Source organism: Pempheris klunzingeri, chromosome 11 (assembly GCF_042242105.1).
Source record: "Pempheris klunzingeri isolate RE-2024b chromosome 11, fPemKlu1.hap1, whole genome shotgun sequence".
In the NCBI taxonomy this organism is placed as follows: Eukaryota; Metazoa; Chordata; class Actinopteri; order Acropomatiformes; family Pempheridae; genus Pempheris; species Pempheris klunzingeri.
The window spans coordinates 13,732,819-13,752,861 of NC_092022.1; the positions used below are offsets into that span (position 1 = coordinate 13,732,819).

Sequence of the window (20,043 nt, forward strand, 5' to 3'; positions counted from 1 at the left end):
ATGAACTGCCTGATTTCTAAAATTATTTGCTCATCTAATCTGGATTTTGCAATAGCAATTAGTCAAGCCTCAATTTTGTCTAAACAAGAACGCTCATGAATGAGGCATCAGTGGAGCCTAATTTTTGTAGAGTGCTGGAATCCTTAACAACGCCTCCTGTTCTGCTCATTCACTGAATTTTGACCAGCATCTTGACATGATCTGTCCCTGTGCCGTGTAGCGGATGCACCACCAAATTTGTAAATAACTACCTCTCTCAGGCAGCTCGGTGTGTCTGTGACACTCATATGACTTTATGCTTGTCCTAGTAGGGTTTTTTCTGTGGCTGGGATTTGAACTGATGCATACGCATGTGTCTGAGAAACACACATTTGATACAGTGCATGCAGGTGCACAATCATATACACACTCCAATGCAGCCTTGCGCTGATGGATGTATATGTTTATACAATCCTTATTAGAATCCCAAGTATCTGTAGGATTTAAACTGGTTGTCATCTCTCCTTGCCAGGGATTGTACCGATGGGAGATTGGTGATGGGGTGGATTTGGAGTGGATTTAATGTCTCTTCATCTTTGCACTCATAAACCCAGCTCACGGCATAAATAGCCCCAAGTTCCTAAATCATACCTAGGGAAATTAAATGTTCCCCCATAGTACAGAAAATTCCTGAGCATTAGTGAGACAGATTTGGGCTTTTGTCTTTTTGCTCTAAGCTGACTTCCAGGTAGCAGGCAACATCAGTGCACTATTAACCTCTAATACAATTTTACAGAGCAAACCTTTGTACTTCTCATATTGGATCTATGTTTCCATGAATTATTTTCCTTGCTGAACAGATTTTATATAGATATTGTTTTATTCATTTTACAATTTCATATAAATAGGCTATGTTGTTGTGTTTTCAAATATTAGGTCTTTTAGGTCGTTTATGTTTGATTTCATAGTATTTTTGTCTGACAACAATTCAACCTCCATAACTGACAACCTCCATATCTTTTTTCTTCTCTTGCCTTTGTTTTTACAGCTTTTTTAGGGTAGATGATCCTGTATCTTTTATTGGCTTAATGATCTAGGTTCTCCCCGGTTTTGCACCATGTGTGTTTCCATTGCTGTTGCCCAGCATCTTAAATTAGCTTCTACTCTTGGGTTTTCCATGTGGGTGTAGAAATGGTGGGCTGCTGAAAGGATCTGGCAAGCTTATGACGGGATAATCTGCACCTGTTCCTCTGGGCAAGGGCTAAAACAGGCCACAGCAGCACCCCACTGCACTTAAACAATCATGCAAACACACAGCCACACTACAAGAACTGCAAACCAGGGAGATATTTGTCATTAATAATGTACTCTTTATGTGTTGACATCTAGTGTATTTTTCAAGTGAGGATTTTATTTCTATTTGGTTCCAAACAACACTTACTCTTACTGTATCTCTCACAGTAATTCATTACTGTGTGTGTCTATGCGCAATATTACACAAACAACACAGATCCACAAATGTGTTTTTACTAAAATACAAGTACAACTATTGTACTAGATATACTACTGCTAATGACTTACAGTATATGCTAATGCTAATACATATACATAACTTTTATTAAAAAATATAAATAAAATCAAAACAACATTTGTGCAATTTAGGAATAATAATTCGTTCAACACTGACTCCATTATTAAAGATGCCACTGATACCAATAACACAACAGTAAGATATCGATACCTATTCAATCAAATCTTTCCTCTTTAATATCTAACAAAAAATAGATACAATAACAAAAAAATACGTTCTTCATACGCACTATAAAATATCTAAAAACATGATGCATAAATTGTCAAATGTGGATCATCCAATGTGCTTTTTTGCATTATGCTTCTGCAGGGTTATTGCTTTATTTGTTTTTTGCTTTGGTTTGCGAAAACAAAAACCTTCCTGTGCTCATTCTGCCTCTTGAAAATAAATGTGTTATACAACTTTCATTCAGACTGTTTTTTTTAAATTTTCCCTCCTTTAGAGTGAAACTCTACACAGAGCTGAAATAAAGACACCAACATTAAGCTTGTATTGCATTGCAATTTGTGTAATTTCCAATCTAATAGGCCCATGTCAACTAGACACAGTAAGTCAATGAATGTCTACATCGTCAATCAATATATCTGTCTCAGTGTAGTTCAAGGTCCCAGCTGTTAAATCCATCAGAATACCACATTCTCATCCATTCAGTTTACCACCTGTGGCTGCTCTGCATTTGACCAAAGCTCTAAATTTTGCTCCTGGAAAGAGTTACAGACCCTGAACGCATGGCACACACCCGCTGAGAGAAAGCCAGGGTCCTCTGAGTCTTCGTATCAGGGGGTAGAGGGAGAGGAGGACGGGGAGGAGAGGAGGGAAGTTAAAGCCTGTGGTGAATGTGTCAATCTTTCCTCAACCAGCTCTGAAGAAGCTGACACATTTAATCACAGCGGCTGTTTTTTCCAGGCAAGGAATTCTGGTCAGATCTGTGCATTTAGGGACCTGCTGGGACGAGGCTTATGGAAGTGAGAGCAGCTCTGTATACCAACTCTGAAAATGCCTGTAGGGATAACAACAGGGAGGCAGACTGAGGAATGGGTTCGATTTCATGTGGGCACATAGAAAGAGGTCTGGTTTAGAATCGTGTGAAACTGCATTTTGACTGTGGTTGGCAGCATCTGTGAACATGCATGCAGATAGTATAGTATGACGCACACACACTTAGCCTTCCAGAAAAATAAGCTGACACATGTATGATGTGGGGTGTAATTGCCCATTTGGCCCATTTTGTCCAGCAGGGTTTGCAATCAAAGTATGGTTGGGGTTAATGAAAGAGGCACTTTGACTCTGTGTGTATATAGATAATCTCCTCTTGCCTGTAGGATGACCTCTGTTGTGATAAAGATCACACTGTGCTTGCACTTCAGTAAACAAAGCACACACATATCCTGTTACTACATCCCAGTGACATAGTTGTTCTTCTTTCAGCTGTGGGCATCCAGATGAAACTGGAGTTTTTTCAGAAGAAATTCTGGACAGCCAGCAGACAGGTACACATGCATAAACACACATCCTGCATGTAAAAAATAATAACCACTTTGTTCTTGTTCCTACCTGCTCATTTATGCGTGTGTAGCACACTTATTTCATAAAGTACCCTTTGTTTCATGACATTTTTGTACTTGAACAATAACCTAACATGTCCATACATGTTATAAATATTAATGTTTGAATTTTTTTGGTAGAACTTTTAACAAGTAAAGGTCATCAGTCTGTTTCATTTCATTTGGAAGACAGTAAAGGTTTCCAGCTGATAAAAGAAAATTATGCTCTCAACCAAATAGCCTAAAGATTTGGTGTGACATCCCAACACGGTATGCAGATAACCTTTTTTCCTTTTTAACCTGCCTTCTTACAGTGTGCAGCATTAGATGGAAAATGTTCCATAAGCTGTGATGATGAGGTCAGTCAGCAGTCTTTTTCAACCATCTATGATTTTGTCACTTTTGCTTCTTACAACTGCTTTAACACTTTGTTTTCCATTTAACAGAATATTAACTGCTACCTCATTGACAACAATGGCTTCGTTCTGGTAGCAGAGGATTATACTTTGGTAAGACGCCAACACACAAAGAGGCTCATACACAAATAAAGCCAGGTACGGCAATAGCACTGAAAAAGGTTGCATAACAGTCTGTTTTAAAGTAGTTATAGAACAAACACAGTTTTTTGTGCAAGTTGATATTCAGATGTTATTTGAATTCAAGAGGAGCTATTAGCTTTATTAGCTAGTTCTCATACCAGCAACATTAAGCTACATACATTCACACGATTCTGTTTTAAGATTACACCTGAGCAGATGTTGGTGACTCAGTAATGACCATGTAGAAGTCCAAGAGCAAAACATTTTAATCAAATATGCAAAGCTACCTTTTAAATTTCCTTTTCCTATTATACAATATTTTTCCTTCGTCACATGCATATTGTTGTTTAGATTTCTCTCAAGGAGACATGGTGCTGCCCTAGCATAGACCCTCTGCTTAGCTGTCACCAGGCATGTTGTCACTCCGGCTTTGGCTCATCTAGAAGCCAGTCCGCTGGCTGTCACTGCCCTTCCCTTCCACTGTATGTTCTTTTCACATATCTCTCACTTGCTGCCTCCTATTGTTTATTTGATCCTAATTTGGAAGTGACAGAGCATTTAGGGTTCCACTTGTCAAATTGTTTCATCTCATTGTCGTTATGCAGTGTCATCGACCAACAAGGTAACATTAACATTACGAAATGTTGTATTAAATATGAGAGGGGTCTGAATACGTCTGTCTGGATGAACTGGAGGATCTTCCAGGCTGTGCCGTTTCAGGCAATTTCATGCCGTTTCTAGGAGAAGATTTCATGGGTAAGATGCAGCTGAGGTGGGATGCTCAGCCTCCCAGGTGTCAAGAAAATGACAATGGGGAGAGATGGGAGGTGTAATTCACACTGGCTAATGGTCTATTAACTTTGTCCTCTTGGCATCACCTGGATTGGACCAGTTTGGACATGCAAGAGGCCGTGAATCTCAGGGATCTCAAATCATGTTATACGTTATGCTGAAACAGTTGAGAATGAATGGAAATGAATCAATAAATCACTTGAGTGTGTTATTAAGTTTCCTGAATGTTATATTATTGTAAATGACTAATAGTAAGACAGATCACAGTTTTTTTAAAGGCATGAACAAGAAATATGGGGGGAAGGGGGCTTACCTGCACTGGAGAAGAACACACAGACTTGTTTTTCAGCTAAATTCAAAGATGTTATGGTCGTTCTTTTTACTGAGTCATCAGAAAAAGTTACATGTGTCTCTATGTACCAGGTCACCATGTTTTGTATGTTTGGAACATACAAACTGCAATAAGAGGCTTTTGGAAGCTTTATGTATGAGATATTTCACTCTTAGTTCTGTCCTTAAAGAAGTAGTTAGTGTGTTTGTAGCACAGATTTTTTTCTCTTTGACCATGACCACTTGGTGATTTGGCAGAGCAGATGGAAGGACCCCACAGACCATTAAGCAATGCTATGAAGGATGGTGTCTGCATGCTTTAAGGTTTGCTAATTGACGGCTTCTCTCATCCAACCTGATCTGGTCTTTGCAAGTGTCGACTTTTTGTGCCTAAAAGAGCTTCTAGCATTATAAGCACATAGTTTTAAGGTGATGTCAGTTTTACATTTACATTTTGTTATGACTTGTTTTATTAAATAAAATTAAAAAAAAATCTTTCCTTTCTTTCTCAGACAGGGAAATTCTTTGGAGAAGCAGAGGGAGCTGTAATGAGTAAGCTTCTGCAAATGGGTTCTTTCAAGAGGTAAGTATTTCAAACTGCACGTGTGTGTGGGTGTACGAGTGTGTACTTATATGTACCAGCACAAGTGTATGCATGTGTGTAAATGTATGTGCATAATATCAGGCAGGCCACAGAATGAGAGCATGTCTCCCGTTGTGCTGACAGCTCTTAACTTGGCCAATCGTGTTGAGCTATTCAGCGTTGAACTCCGACCCCTCGCTCAGCAGAGTTCTCCGTTAGGGGATTACAGCAAATCTTTTCCTGAAACGAAGGAATTAGGAGAAACTTGAAGTCTCACACACATTCACACAGACACACAAATGTAGACACATCCACGCATATACTGCTTGTTGTAAAGCTGTGTCTCCTGGAAAATGCCAGGAGCAGTGGGTGGCGACTTTCTGCGATTAATTTGGAAATTTTACCCAAGAGGATAACTTTCCCAGTATTAGAGAACAGAAATGCACCGAAACAGACACAGACACATAGTGTAGTCTACTGTGGAGTCAAACTGTTCAACATTTATGGAATCTCAAGAGAATTCGGTTAAAAGCGGAGAACACAGTTAAAAGTAAGCTTAGATTGTAGAGAAGCTTACAACCACATTTCCAACACAGCACCAAGACTGTACCCAGCATCCAGTTCTGCCTTCAGGACGTGGGTGAGTAGATTTTAGCCATTCTGCCTCAGTGCATAAAAATCAAGGATGACAAATCGTCGCACAAGTAGACAACCACGCCTGTTTATCATAGGGATGAACCTCAAAAGCTGACAGCAAATGGTTTACAGTCCCACTCATGAAAACAGAGGCCTACAAGTGCTTTCACTGAATCTTTAATGTTGGATGATGAGGGATTGTTTAAAATTAAGGACGACATATGATGAATGAATAATACGACTTGTGTCATGAAGTATTAACATGATGACTAATAGAGCTTATAGATCTTAACACTAATGAATCCAGTATGATCTGTCTTAACCCAGTGCCATCTGTAGAGAATTAATGCGCGAAGTTGCAGCAGAGTTTTTGTCTTGATTAAAAAACATTAAAGACATTCTAAAGTGCACCACTTAAAGTTGACACAAGCTGCCAGCTTGGATTTATCTGTCAGTGTCAAGGCTGCAGGAGAAGACAAATGTGGACAAATCATTTTGAGTTATTTTTGGATTACTCATCTTTCAAACAAGCAATACACAGGGAAATCAATAAAACAGTTGAACGTGATGTTATGCTCCCATAGAAAGCAAATGAAGGGCACGATTACGCACCCACACGCCAATGCAGTAATAACACACCCATGCAAACACACACTCACACACAGATACTACATTAGTCTAAGTTTGCTGCTAACACCATTATGTGGCCTGGCTTAGTGCTAATTGGTTCCTGGCGGTGTATTTGAGGTATGTGTCACCAGTACTGTGACTGAGGTTTGAACATCGCCCAAGGCTGCGGATAGACCGGGCCCAGTCAGACATCACACACATGCTCGCACACACGCTCACTCACAAAGTATTGTCAAGTATAGGAACTTGTCCAGAGGCTGTGAGGAAGAGAGGCCGGTGTGTGTGTATTTGCGTGCGTGTATGTGTGTGTTAGGAATCCCTTCAATAACCTCTTCCAGACAGACCCAGACCTCACACCCTTAGGGTCCACTAAGCCCCTAAATCCTCCGATATCCCCCCAATATCCCCCCAATATCCCGAAATCATCAACACACAGACATATACCCACCTTCCTGCATCACTTTGAGGAACCTCTCGGGAAGCTCTGGGCTTTCAGTTGCTTTCCTTTTCCCATTCTTGCCACATCCATCCAATATATTATCTAGGTAAAGAGGCAGTTATAGCAGAGGTGGGATATTTCCTTCCTGCTCCCACACAACAGTCCAAAAGGCCCCACAGGCATGTAACAGTAGAGATAATGTGTGAATCAGGACTCATATCTCCTTATCCTGACACTTGCATTACTTATGAAAAGTGAAACATTCTGTCTTTACCTCCATTTATCTCTATCTCTGGTGTCTCTGTCTCACTCTCTGCGCTGTCTTTGCTATCTTTATCTACTCAGGGTCACTCTGTATGACTACCAGGCTCTATGTTGGGTTTTTTCAGAGAGTAGTGACAGTGGACACACATTGTTGGATGTGAGTACGGCATGTTTCCTCTCACAAAGTTGGGGCTGTGTATTATGTGTTTTGTCTGATTCACATTTTCTTTCTCTTTTTATTTCCGTAGCCTTACTTTGCTTTCTTCTCAGCCGTGAAGTGGATCCTGACTGAGCTTGTCATGTAAGACTTGTATACTGTGTATGTGAGAGTGCCTTTTGTCTGACTGTAACAGCACATGCTTTTGCTACATACATGTGCTTTTCAGGACTTGTATGGTGACCTCTCCTGTCAAATGAGGTTAAATGTGTGTTTGTGACTATACATCAACAGTATGTTTGTTTATGAGTGGCTTCACTTGTTCGTCTATGTGATCATCAGCGATCATGAGCAGTAATGGCTACCTGATGTTTCCTGTTGCGCGGGTATTTCTGCGATGCCATGTTGTGGTTGCGGAATTCTCCTGGGTGGTCTGTTGTCACCACAGTGCATCATGGGAGGATTGTGTTGTCTATTTTACAGCCTTTCACAGTGCAGTCACATTTTTGTCACAAATGTTATCGAACTTTTGTTTTAGATGCTTCATTTTCTATTATCTTATTACTTGCCTTTCTTACTCGATCAATTTAAAAATAATAATAATGATATTAACAATAATGATGATGATGACGATAATGATAATTATTATTATTATTATTATTATTATTATTATCATGTAATTCGTAATAATAATTTAATTTAACATAATCAAACAAACACACACAATGCAAAGAGTGGCACGTTGACATCAGGAGTGCACAATGCATACTTTGCATTTGCAATATAAGGAGGTAAGCATCATATTGAGCATTATTACCACTACTAGCAGTATAACAACTGTGGAACAGAGACAATATAACCAGATCCCCTATATACACAAGATGATTAATTATGAGATTAACAGTTGCAATGCAAACTGTTTTATAAACATTTTGTTAAAAAGTTTAAAAAGTTAAAAAAGATTTGATGTAATTTACTGCTTTTGTCAGATGAAAGAAGCACGATGAAATTGCAACCAGGATAAATGCCATTGAGGAATGATTTATATCTGTCCTGTGGTTGCTTTTAAAACTAAACTGATGATCTTTTGTGAAAGTAAACAATTTGTCCCTGAGAAACTTTTGTCGTAAATGTATGAAATGGCTGGAATGCAGGATAGAGTGTTAACGCATGTATTGAATAAGCCTGTGTTGGAGTGTATTGTTAAAGCTGATGTCTTCTCCATGTTTAGATTCCTTCTGGAGTTCAACTTGTACAGCTGGTGGTACTCTGACCTCACAGCTAAAGGTAAGAACGCACTCATTGGTGATCTTCTTGTTCTCTCTCTCCGTCTAAAGCAAACTCACACATGCACACATTCATGTAAAAGCGTATAGCTTATACTATAATAATAGCAATAGTTTATATACAAAAAGTACTGTTTATGTACTCTGAACTTCCAAGTAAATTAAGCTTGGTGCATGCACACAGTCCTGTAAGAGCTTGCGTCATATGCATTATATTTGATCGTTAAATGCTTAATAATTCTGACCCTCAAATAATAATTCTGTGTAAATTTTTGTGATACATCTAGAAGATGAGAATCAGGGTAATCATTATCACTCTAGATATGTGTAATTTGTTCACACAGGTTTTTACAACTGAAAAACTGACCATGCTGACCATATGAAATGGTAATTTATTTATTCATGGTCTTGAATTTAACATTCAAAAACAGAAATGAAAAGGTAAAAATAATTTTTTTCACTGAAAGATCCAAAGCAACTTATTCCATTTTCTGGAAATATTATATTTGTAGAACAAACAAAAGAAACAATAGAAAAAATAGAACAATAGAAGAACAGGAAACTGTTTTCTTTGAACCTGGAAAATGTTTGATGTTCTTCTCCTTTGAAGTCATCATCATTTATAACATTGTTGATGTTTATGGATGTCATGTCAACACTAACTATTTCTGAATTTAACCTTGTTGTTTTTCACTTAACATCTAAAGACATACCTAAATAACCACATGCAGCAATGAATAAGAAAAATAAGACCTCATTTTCCATTTTCTAAAAAAAAACAAAACTTTTATTTAATAGTTTTTGCAGTAAACTTTCCTGTCTGCCAAAGAAAAGAAAGGAAATGAAGTCATCTTTTAATTGAACACCTACCCTTAAAAACATTAATTTGTTTTAAAATGATCATCAAAATGTAGCTTCTTTTTGATGTCTCTATTTTTATTTCTAAAAGTAAAATCCATTGATGATGATGATGCTCGGGTTCACATTGAACAAAGTTCATTGCATACAGAGTACAAAACCAGTGTCCTCAGCACTGACCTCCTGTCTTCATCTTCACCATCTCCCCTCCATTTCCTCTCAGCCTGAGTCAGTGTGACCACTGGAAAAACAGAATAAGGAGTCATAATCCAAAACCTAAATGTAAAAATGGCAGAACACGAGACTACCTTAAGCGACCTCAGTGTGAGAAGGAGAGAGAGAGAGAGAGAGAGAGAGAGAGAGAGTGTATGTTTTTGTTTGTGTGTCCAGAGGTTATACTTGATGGTTTTATGATCTGTAAGGATGTGTGTCATATTTGTAGTGGTGGGAAGCAATATCCGCTTTGTAACAGGAGAAAAAAGGCTTCTCTCGCTCTCTCTTTTCTCACTCAGTCTATCTCTCCTTCTCTAGTTTTTATGTCTTTCCTTTCTTTGTCTGTCTCACTTTCTTCCACAAACGCATGCACATTCTCATATGATTACTGCCAAGCTATGAATGCTGTGATGCCTAATGCTTTATGGAGTGTTGAATTCTATTTGCCTGACTGAAATTAAAGCCTCACTAAGCAGCATCATATTGTAGTATTAATTCTAGCCAAAACTAATATGAAAATATTTCATTTGTGAATGTGAGAGAGGGGAGAGGGGGAGAAAGAACCACAAAATGAAAGTCTATAAAATGCTTTCCTTGCACACTCTTATCCCAAATGAAGTGAAGCTGGGCATCGCTGCTCGCCAAGCAGTCGAGACAATTTCACAGCTGGCTAGCCTCAGGTCTTAGCAGCACTCTCTATATCTTTTTACAATAGAGACACAGGCCTGTGACACACAGCTGAAACACCCTAATTTAGCAGCCCGTAACCCAATCTACACAGTTTGTCAAGCTGAACTAATCCCATACGATTATACGTGTACGCTGCATTTCTCACATGCATGTAGTTTATATACAACTGCAAACGCAAACACACATTTTTTCAAACACTAATGCTGCACTACTGACACCCAGTAATTAAACCAATCCATTCACACAGATAATCCACCATCTTTAGGCTGTAAAAAAGTATGAAGACCGCCCTGTTAACTCTTAAAACTAACTAACTAAATTTACAGATAAACGTGTGTCTTTAGATTCATATATGTAATATGCAAATTTGAAATATAGTAGCCCCTACTTTAGTAAGCCTGCTTTCAAAATATTAACACAAATAGATATAGTAATAGATTTAGCCTCCGGTCTGCTTTCTTTCCTGTAGCATTGTTTCAAACCACTGGGTGGCAGGAGAGTTCAAGTAATATTGCAGAAATGGTTGGCCTAGATTTACACGGGAAATATCTCCAGCTGGACAAGAGGCAGTCCTGGTTCAAAAATTCAGAAATACTTTAGCTCAAACTTGTATATTTGCAAGGATGTGGTGTGTTTACTTCCACAGTATTTGCATAAATATTTTAAACATATATTTGACTTTAAAGTGAATATTTCACAAGTGTTTCTTCCTTTCTTCCTTTCTTTCTTTCTTTGTCTGTCTCCCTCTCTCTCTCTCTCTCTCTCTCTCTCTCTCTCTCTCTCTCTCTCTCCCGTCCTCCCTCCAGCTCAGAGGATAGGTCGGAGCATGCAGGTACCATGTGACACAGAGTACCCAGCCTTCATCTCCGAGAGAACCATCAAAGAGAACACAGGCAACCTTGACTGTGACGGCTGCATCAAGTATGAGACACGCACGCAAACACACACACACACATACGCACATGTGAGCACAACATCAGCAGCAACATCAGTGTAAACTTCTGTCCTACTGTTAAATAAAACACCTTGGATTCCAGCTGACCACTTCGCTCCATAAAACAATCTAACAAAGAAAAATGAATTATCCTGTTATGTCTCATCTTGGGGAAATATTTTCATCTCTATAATCCCTGATAATGAGAAACACATTTAAATCATTTGTTGTTTGTTGAAAACACTTTTATCTTGGCAATCCATCAGAGACATGCATGCAGAAACACACAGACACTCTCTCCTCCGGCAGTTTGAAATACGAGGTATTTAGAGATGAGGGAGAGAGGTGGAAAAAAGGCTTCCTTTAAAAAATGGGAAAATGAGTGTGGTCCCCATTAACAATTTGGGCTTTTCTGTCAGGCAATTGTGGGGTGTTCTCTGGATCCCTCCAATGGGCCCTTCATTGCTCCCAGCTGTGGAACTGCCAGGGAAGCTCACAACCCTGTGTGTGTGTGTGTGTGTGTGTGTGTGTGTGTGTGTGTGTGTGTGTGTGTGCGTGCGTGTGTGTGTGTGTGTGTGTGTGTGCGTGTGTGTGTGTGTGTGTGTGTGTGCGTGTGTGTGTGTGTGTGTGTGTGTGTGTGAGCGAGAAAGAGAGAGAGAGACAGAGAGTGTGTGTATGTGTGTTTTCCTTGTGTGTCTTCTGCCGGTACAGCCCCACAAGGTCAGCAGGGTAACCACTGCCCTGGGTGCTATGAGTAAAATGCGGTGTGAATACACACACAGCACCCTCTCACTCACTCACACGCATGACAGAAGCGTGCTTCAGAGAAGAATGGCCTCATCGCCAATGAAGACACCAGAACTGGGATTAGCGGGCAGGGCTCTGTGCTCTGAGCAACATGTCGCCTTTAGATAAATCTTTTTTAAAGCACAATGAATTTGACAAAGTAAAATTTAGTTTTTATTTTGGTGATGTGGAATTTTATAGTTCATATTAGTAATAGAGGATATTGGTGATAAACATCTGTTTCACGTTACAGGCTGACTGAGGCCTTTTTCTCATATTTTCATCGAGACATGTGTGTGTGCTTTATGCACTAGGAAATATACCCTAAGCTATAGCCTGTTAAACCTGTCTTAACTGTATTTTGACTGTGTGTGTGTGTGTGTGTGTGCATGTGTGTGTGCATTTGTCCATTACTTTCTGATGCGTGAAGCAGAGAGACAAAGCACAAGAGACAATGAAATCTAGTGAATGATATAATAGCCTAAGTGGCCCTATAGGATGACTTAACCTCCATTAAAGCACTGCCATTTTCTCTAGACTGGAACATGAGATTTAAGGCAAAGAGTGTGTCATGTCTCTAACCAGAGAAGGTCTTCAAGGGGACTATTAGCGACAATACTTACATCCATATATCCTACTACTCTACTTTCTCTTGACCGTCCCAGACGAGCCATGTACCAAAAAGAGAAAGGTTCAAAGTCGTAATGTGCTGCAGCTCGGCGCTACAGTCAGACGTTTCATCTGTAAGAAATTCTTGAAATACATCTGTGTCTTTATCCCAGGTCAAACTAATAATCATGGTATTGCTGAGATGTTTTTTTATAATATGATGTTGTCCCTCTCAGTATACACAAGTTTTGTTTTGTTTTGTTTTGTTTTGTTTAATGCAGCTTTTTAAACAGAGTTTAATGCTTCAGTTTCAGACGAGAAGTGCTTTTTACAATATACAGTATATGACAACAAAAAAAACAAGAAATGGTGTTGCAGTTTTTATAGAACCAGCATCTACATATTCACTGATGTACATTTGTATCTTAATATCAATTATGAAGGCTTTTCATTGTATACAATTGTTGATTGGTGATTTTTTTCATGCTGAATTACATTAATGTAATTGTGTTAATTTTTAGATTCTTCACAAATAGTCCCCCTTTGACATTTGTCAAAAACACATTCCATGTTTTCTATTAATCTTTTCTATTTTTTAGATTTTATTTCATGGCTCATGTTACCCAACTGGTAACTTTTGTTATACACCTTTTACTGCATTGGCATCAACAGCAGTTGGTAGGTAAAAATATGTCAGTTCCCTGAATAAAGTGTATATTGGAATCATGTAAAATGTGTAAAAAGGCTTAAAAAGAGAATACTGGAATCATGATGGCCATTTTCCCCGAAAGTAATGAGCGAAATGGAAATAAAATGACAGCATTACTGTGAAAACTCGCCAGTCTATTTGTTGAAATTTTTCTGGAGCAATGTCAGCTCATTGAATTAGTAATTGTTAAATTACACACAGTAATTACTGGTCAAATTTCCCAACTGTGATGACAGATATTTCTGACAACCATACAGTGCATTTGCTGATGGTTATGGTTAGTTATGCAATGATTAAATCATTGGAAAAATGTGAACATTCTCTAAAGGACACAAAAATATTAGATTTTGCCAAAACTGAGCTAAGAACAATTTTACCATGAAAGATAGTAAATTTTTGCTACTGTTCTGCATCAAAAGCAAAACATGTATGAGGCATGATACAGTGGGGCAAAAAAGTATTTAGTCAGCCACCAATTGTGCAAGTTCTCCCACTTAAAAAGATGAGAGGCCTGTAATTTTCATCATAGGTACACCTCAACTATGAGAGACAAAATGAGAAAAAAAAAAAAAATCCAGAAAATCACATTGTCTGATTTTTAAAGAATTTATTTGCAAATTATGGTGGAAAATAAGTATTTGGTCAGAGGTCAAACGTTTTCTGTAAGTCTTCACAAGGTTTTCACACACTGTTGCTGGTATTTTGGCCCATTCCTCCATGCAGATCTCCTCTAGAGCAGTGATGTTTTGGGGCTGTCGCTGGGCAACATGGACTTTCAACTCCCTCCAAAGATTTTCTATGGGGTTGAGATCTGGAGACTGGCTAGGCCACTTCAGGACCTTGAAATGCTCCTTCGTTGCCCGGGCGGTGTGTTTGGGATCATTGTCATGCTGAAAGACCCAGTCACATTTCATCTTCAATGCCCTTGCTGATGGAAGGAGGTTTTCACTCAAAATCTCACGATACATGGCCCCATTCATTCTTTCCTTTACACGGATCAGTCGTCCTGGTCCCTTTGCAGAAAAACAGCCCCAAAGCATGATGTTTCCACCCCCATGCTTCACAGTAGGTATGGTGTTCTTTGGATGCAACTCAGCATTCTTTCTCCTCCAAACACGACAAGTTGAGTTTTTCCCAAAAAGTTCTATTTTGGTTTCATCTGACCATATGACAGTCTCCCAATCCTCTTCTGGATCATCCAAATGATGAAACTTCAGACGGGCCTGGACATGTACTGGCTTAAGCAGGGGGACACGTCCGGCAGGATTTGAGTCCCTGGCGGCGTAGTGTGTTACTGATGGTAGCCTTTGTTACTTTGGTCCCAGCTCTCTGTAGGTCATTCACTAGGTCCCCCCGTGTGGTTCTGGGATTTTTGCTCACCGTTCTTGTGATCATTTTGACCCCACGGGGTGAGATCTTGCGTGCAGCCCCAGATCGAGGGAGATTATCAGTGGTCTTGTATGTCTTCCATTTTCTAATAATTGCTCCCACAGTTGATTTCTTCACACCAAGCTGCTTACCTATTGCAGACTCAGTCTTCCCAGCCTGGTGCAGGTCTACAATTTTGTTTCTGGTGTCCTTTGACAGCTCTTTGGTCTTGGCCATAGTGGAGTTTGGAGTGTGACTGTTTGAGGTTGTGGACAGGTGTCTTTTATACTGATAACGAGTTCAAACAGGTGCCATTAATACAGGTAATGAGTGGAGGACAGAGGAGCCTCTTAAAGAAGAAGTTACAGGTCTGTGAGAGCCAGAAATCTTGCTTGTTTGTAGGTGACCAAATACTTATTTTACCGACAATGTGATTACAATGTGATTTCCTGGATTATTTCCCCCCCATTCTGTCTCTCATAGTTGAAGTGTACCTATTATTTCCCCCCCATTCTGTCTCTCATAGTTGAAGTGTACCTATGATGAAAATTACAGGCCTCTCTCATCTTTTTAAGTGGGAGAACTTGCATAATTGGTGGCTGACTAAATACTTTTTTGCCCCACTGTATATTGTTAAATATCATCTTAGCTCTAATCCCTAAAATAGGCTTCAGTACAGCTAACACTGGAAAGGTAAAGCATTTTTTCTTCATGATCAAAAAGTGTTGATAAGCAATGCTACTTTTTATCAGCTTCAGCTACAGGTTGTGTGATATGTTTTGCCTGAGCTTTGAGAAGAAGGCGTCTTCTGTCACCACGTCTTGTGTGTGTCTTTTCCCACTGTACATCAGCTTTACACTTTACATCTGTCTAACTCTTGATTTTTTTCTCTCTTTTATTGCTTTATCTTTCCCTCTGTGGGTCTCTGACACTCACTGTGTCTCCCTGTCGTTTTCTCAGAGAAACATATTGGATGTCTTTGTTGTCCGTTTCTCTGTTGGCCAAAATCACTAGAAGCCGCAGCACTAGGAGACCATGTCAAGATGAAGACACAGTGTTTACCCTCTCCGTGTTTGTGAGAGAGAGAGTATGCATGAATGTCTGTGTATCTTTGTATATTGTACACATCCCTGTGTGTGGTGAAGTGTGTATGTGTGGTGTATGTGTGTGCATTCATATGCGGTGTAGTGCTCCCTTTCCCAGCACTGGGTATGTTCAAGGCCAGCAGCTGTGCTGTCAGGATGTGTTTAAGTCTTTTCTCCAAGAACACTTGTTCTGCTTTCTATCAGCAGGCTGAGTTGGGCTGGCCCGGCGCTGTGCAGGGGTGAGCACGGATTATTAAACATCAGCAGATCCTAATTCACCCTGATTGGAACTGGCTTGGCCTATTTGCTGGGCTGGTTTGGTTGGGTTTGGTTGGTCACGGTGGGATAACTGTAGACTGCGGTGGATTGGTGCTACTCAAGGACTGGAGGCTGCTTGTGGTCAGATTAAATTGGTCATGGTATTGAATTATTGAGGATGGAGATATTCCTGTAGAGACTAGGTCTGTTTTCATCAGGTCTTTCTATTTTTGTCTTAGTTCCTTCTTCACAAGAGTTGAGAAAGTGTTTGTGTGTGTGTGTGTGTATACATCACTTCTGCATCTGCGTGTGTTCACTCAGTCACACGTGCATGTTCTCATACGTGTCTGATAAATGCTTCACAGTGAACTCAATAAATCGCCCAGCTGCGGCAGAAGAGAGGGAGGGAAAGAAGCAAGAGATAAAGAAAGGGTGACAGAAAGAAGAGATCATCTTTACGACCTCTCTTCTTCATAAAGCTCATCCACGGTCATAAATCACTGACCAGGAGGACGAGGCGAAGCTTGAACTCTCAGGCCAGTAAAACACAGCCACGGGAAGCTATGAGCACAAAAGTGTGGTTCTCATTTGTCTCCCTTTGGAGTGTTTTATATTCGGCAACACTTCATTGGTGCTCGTCTTGGATAGGATATAACAAAGACAAGAGAGAAGGAAGGGAAGAAAAAGAGGAAGAGGAGGGGATGGAGTGAGTTAGAGAAGTATGTGTGTACACTTTATATGTGTGTCTGTTGGTGTCCGTCTGTCTATGTCTGTGTATGTTTATTGACAGCTGGCGGTGAGACTAGTCATCTTCTTGACATGCGTCCAACGGAGTCTCTTCAGTGCATCTCCCACTCCGCCAGGGGAGAATGTGAACACTCATAACACAAATCCTCTGACACACATGGAAATTTACATCATATCCATGCACCCTGTCGACTCGCCTGTCCAACTCTCAACGCTCCCTCTCCCTTCTTCCTTCCTCATCTTTTTCGTTTCTGGCTGTCTGTGCTGTGATTGGCAGGTCCTTTGTGATCCAGCAGATCCCCAGCAGTAATCTCTTCATGGTGGTGGTGGACAACAAGTGTGACTGCAGCATGTTTGAGCCAATCACCATGGACCCCATCGAAATCATGTATATCCTTCACTGGCCAAAGAGCTGAGGGATGGGGGTGGACTACAGTGTGTAAATTCTTGTCTCTTGGTATCCTGATGGGGGGACCATTTGTAAAGCAAGAGAGTAACATTTGATAGGGATGTGAAGATTAGTTATAGCAAAACTTCCTCCAGAGAACTTGATTAAAGATACAAAAACGAATAATTGTCACAGCTCAAATTTCAAATGGATGATTCATTTTGTAATAAGCTGACACAGAAAAATGATCGAATGAATACAGTTATACAGCTAGGCTTTCTCCTTCTTTTATTGTCTAGTTAAGCTGCCCCCCCATCAATTATCTATACCATTTATCCTTAAGAGTTGCGTGACAGCTGAGGTGATTGGGTGAGAGGCGGGATATACCCTTGACCGGTCGCTAGTCAGTCACAGGGCCGACACATAGAGACAGACAACCATTCACCTACACATTTACACCTACGGGCAATTTAGAGTCACCAGCTGATATAACCTAGATGTCTTTGAATTGTGGGAGGAAGCTGGAGTACCCAGAGAGAACCAATGCAAGCACGAGGAGAACATGCAAACTCGGCAGGCTTGAACCTGTAACCCTCTTGCTGTGAGGTAACAGCACTAACCACTGCACTGCAACAGTTCTAACCACTGCATCAGCGTGCTGCTAGTATTACCTGATTAAGCCATTTAATGGAGAAGTCTATTCTCTTTCCCCCGATCAGTTCCAGTGTCACAATGCTGTAGTTATAGCCAGCGTGTGTTCATCGATGTTACCAGAATGTAGACAGCATTGAATACTTTAATTTGTGGGAAGGCCTCGGGGAGTTTGTTTGCCCTCTACCCCTTCAGTGGATGAAAGAGATGTGAGGGACTAGAGCTGAAGCTGAGGCTTTGAGACAGCACTCTACTAGAGATCTGTTTCACAAAGCTGCGTGTGTGTGTCTGTGTTTGGACTGTGTTACACAACAGCCCACGCTGTGATGGGATACTGATCAATAGCAGACACAGCTCAGAGTGAAGTCAGAATGAAGGAACTTCAGGAAAGAACCCGACCTGGGTTCTCCAACAATGTGCATTTCTCTGAAATCTTATGCAGTACAGTCATGCTGTATATACATGTCCACCAATGTTTATTTTGTTGTGGAGTGCTTACTGTAGCATAAAGCCTGCTATTCTGTTGCTACGCGACAGAAGAAAACTCATCAAACATTGCTCAGAGTCTGCTTTCTTTTTCATTTTGCACACCGTGCTGTGCGCAAAAGTATCACTGCATCAATAAGAACATTTTGCCATGGTGCTCCCAAAAACATGCATTCCTTTCCATTATAAACAAGAAATACACTTCAGCAGGAAAACACCCTGCAGAGGGTACACACTGTCTGTTATTGCCTTAACTTCAGCTGCACATAATGAATCTCTCAAGTGCGAGAGACTGAAGATGCAAAAGGACAGAAGGCGCCCAGATACCTGTCACCCTTTTCACCCAGAGGTATCAGCTCCACAAACACGCACATACAGATCACAAGCTATTATGGTGCTTTCTTTCATAATATATCCCCCACTTTTCTGCTTTGGTGTTTCATTAAAATATTTCATATCTGTTCATTTCTTGCTCCCACCTCTCTCTCTCTCTCTCTCTCTCTCTCTCTCTCTCTCTCTCTAGGAGAACTCAATGGAGTGTGGAGGAGTTATGGGTCTCGCCCCGTCTCTCACAGCAACACTGCTCTGCGTCCTCCTGGCACTGTTCCCTAGGTGACCAGAGCTGACCACGCCTCTCCATCCAGAACTTGATGTGGATCGGCTTGGCTCGGCATGCAAAAGAATCGCAACAATGCCTAATAAATTTGTGCCCAATTCCAACTCACCAATTACAAAGCCCCTAGCCCTGAGGTACCTCCCTACAAGGCACTCATTTGAAAGGATTGATAATGGATAGCTATTACAGATGCTACGTAGTGATCATTAAGGTGCTTTAGAAATATCACATGCGCTGCACGGAGACATTTTTGGGGAGATACTAAGTTTTGATCCTAGTAATAATGCTGAGAATGCACATAGTAGCTTAAAACTGCACAAGTGGTCCAGTGGTCCACTCACACCACTATGTTCAGTCCTTTCAGGTAGCAGCTAAGGGCTGGGGTCTGTAGCTGGGCTTGGAACTGGGCATTAGAGCCACGTAACACCCATGTGGAGAAAGACAGGTGCACACTCCCCTGGCCCACTCTGACTTTTCATGGACAATGATGATTCTGAGGATAAAAAAATAATACTGAAGATGATTATATGTGGCTGGGGTTGTAATGAAATGTTTGTCTAATGATTTTTTTTCATGATGAGAAAAAAAATAAGTTCTAGTCTATATATATATATATATATATATATATATATATATATATATGTATATGAGGAAAAAAAGAATTTTATTTATGATTTGCAAGTGGTACCCATAAACTGTGACTATGAGATTTTGAGTCCTCTGACGTGAGTGGTTATTAATATATGAGCTTTGCCTTATTGAACAATATTGGTCCTGTTTGTGTACTTTTGAAATAAAATGATGTTTAAAATTTATGCTGTTGTTGAAAGCTATGTTGAAAGATTGTCCATGAAGCAGACCCTCAGTAGAACAAT

General features: G+C 40.1%; 1 protein-coding gene across 1 annotated transcript in view; it reads left to right on the top strand.

The window, feature by feature from the left end:
- The window catches only part of cacna2d3a (calcium channel, voltage-dependent, alpha 2/delta subunit 3a), a 122,653-nt gene extending 102,925 nt beyond the window's left edge, over nt 1–19,728 (top strand). Inside the window, exons 26-36 of the mRNA XM_070839202.1 lie at nt 2,999–3,060; nt 3,429–3,473; nt 3,561–3,623; nt 5,288–5,358; nt 7,409–7,484; nt 7,576–7,628; nt 8,716–8,771; nt 11,338–11,452; nt 17,305–17,417; nt 18,819–18,901; nt 19,076–19,728. Coding sequence (XP_070695303.1) covers nt 2,999–3,060; nt 3,429–3,473; nt 3,561–3,623; nt 5,288–5,358; nt 7,409–7,484; nt 7,576–7,628; nt 8,716–8,771; nt 11,338–11,452; nt 17,305–17,417; nt 18,819–18,901; nt 19,076–19,168 — 830 coding nt within the window. The 3' untranslated portion in view covers nt 19,169–19,728. The remainder of the gene's footprint in view (nt 1–2,998; nt 3,061–3,428; nt 3,474–3,560; nt 3,624–5,287; nt 5,359–7,408; nt 7,485–7,575; nt 7,629–8,715; nt 8,772–11,337; nt 11,453–17,304; nt 17,418–18,818; nt 18,902–19,075) is intronic.
- Nucleotides 19,729–20,043: the final 315 nt, after the last annotated feature.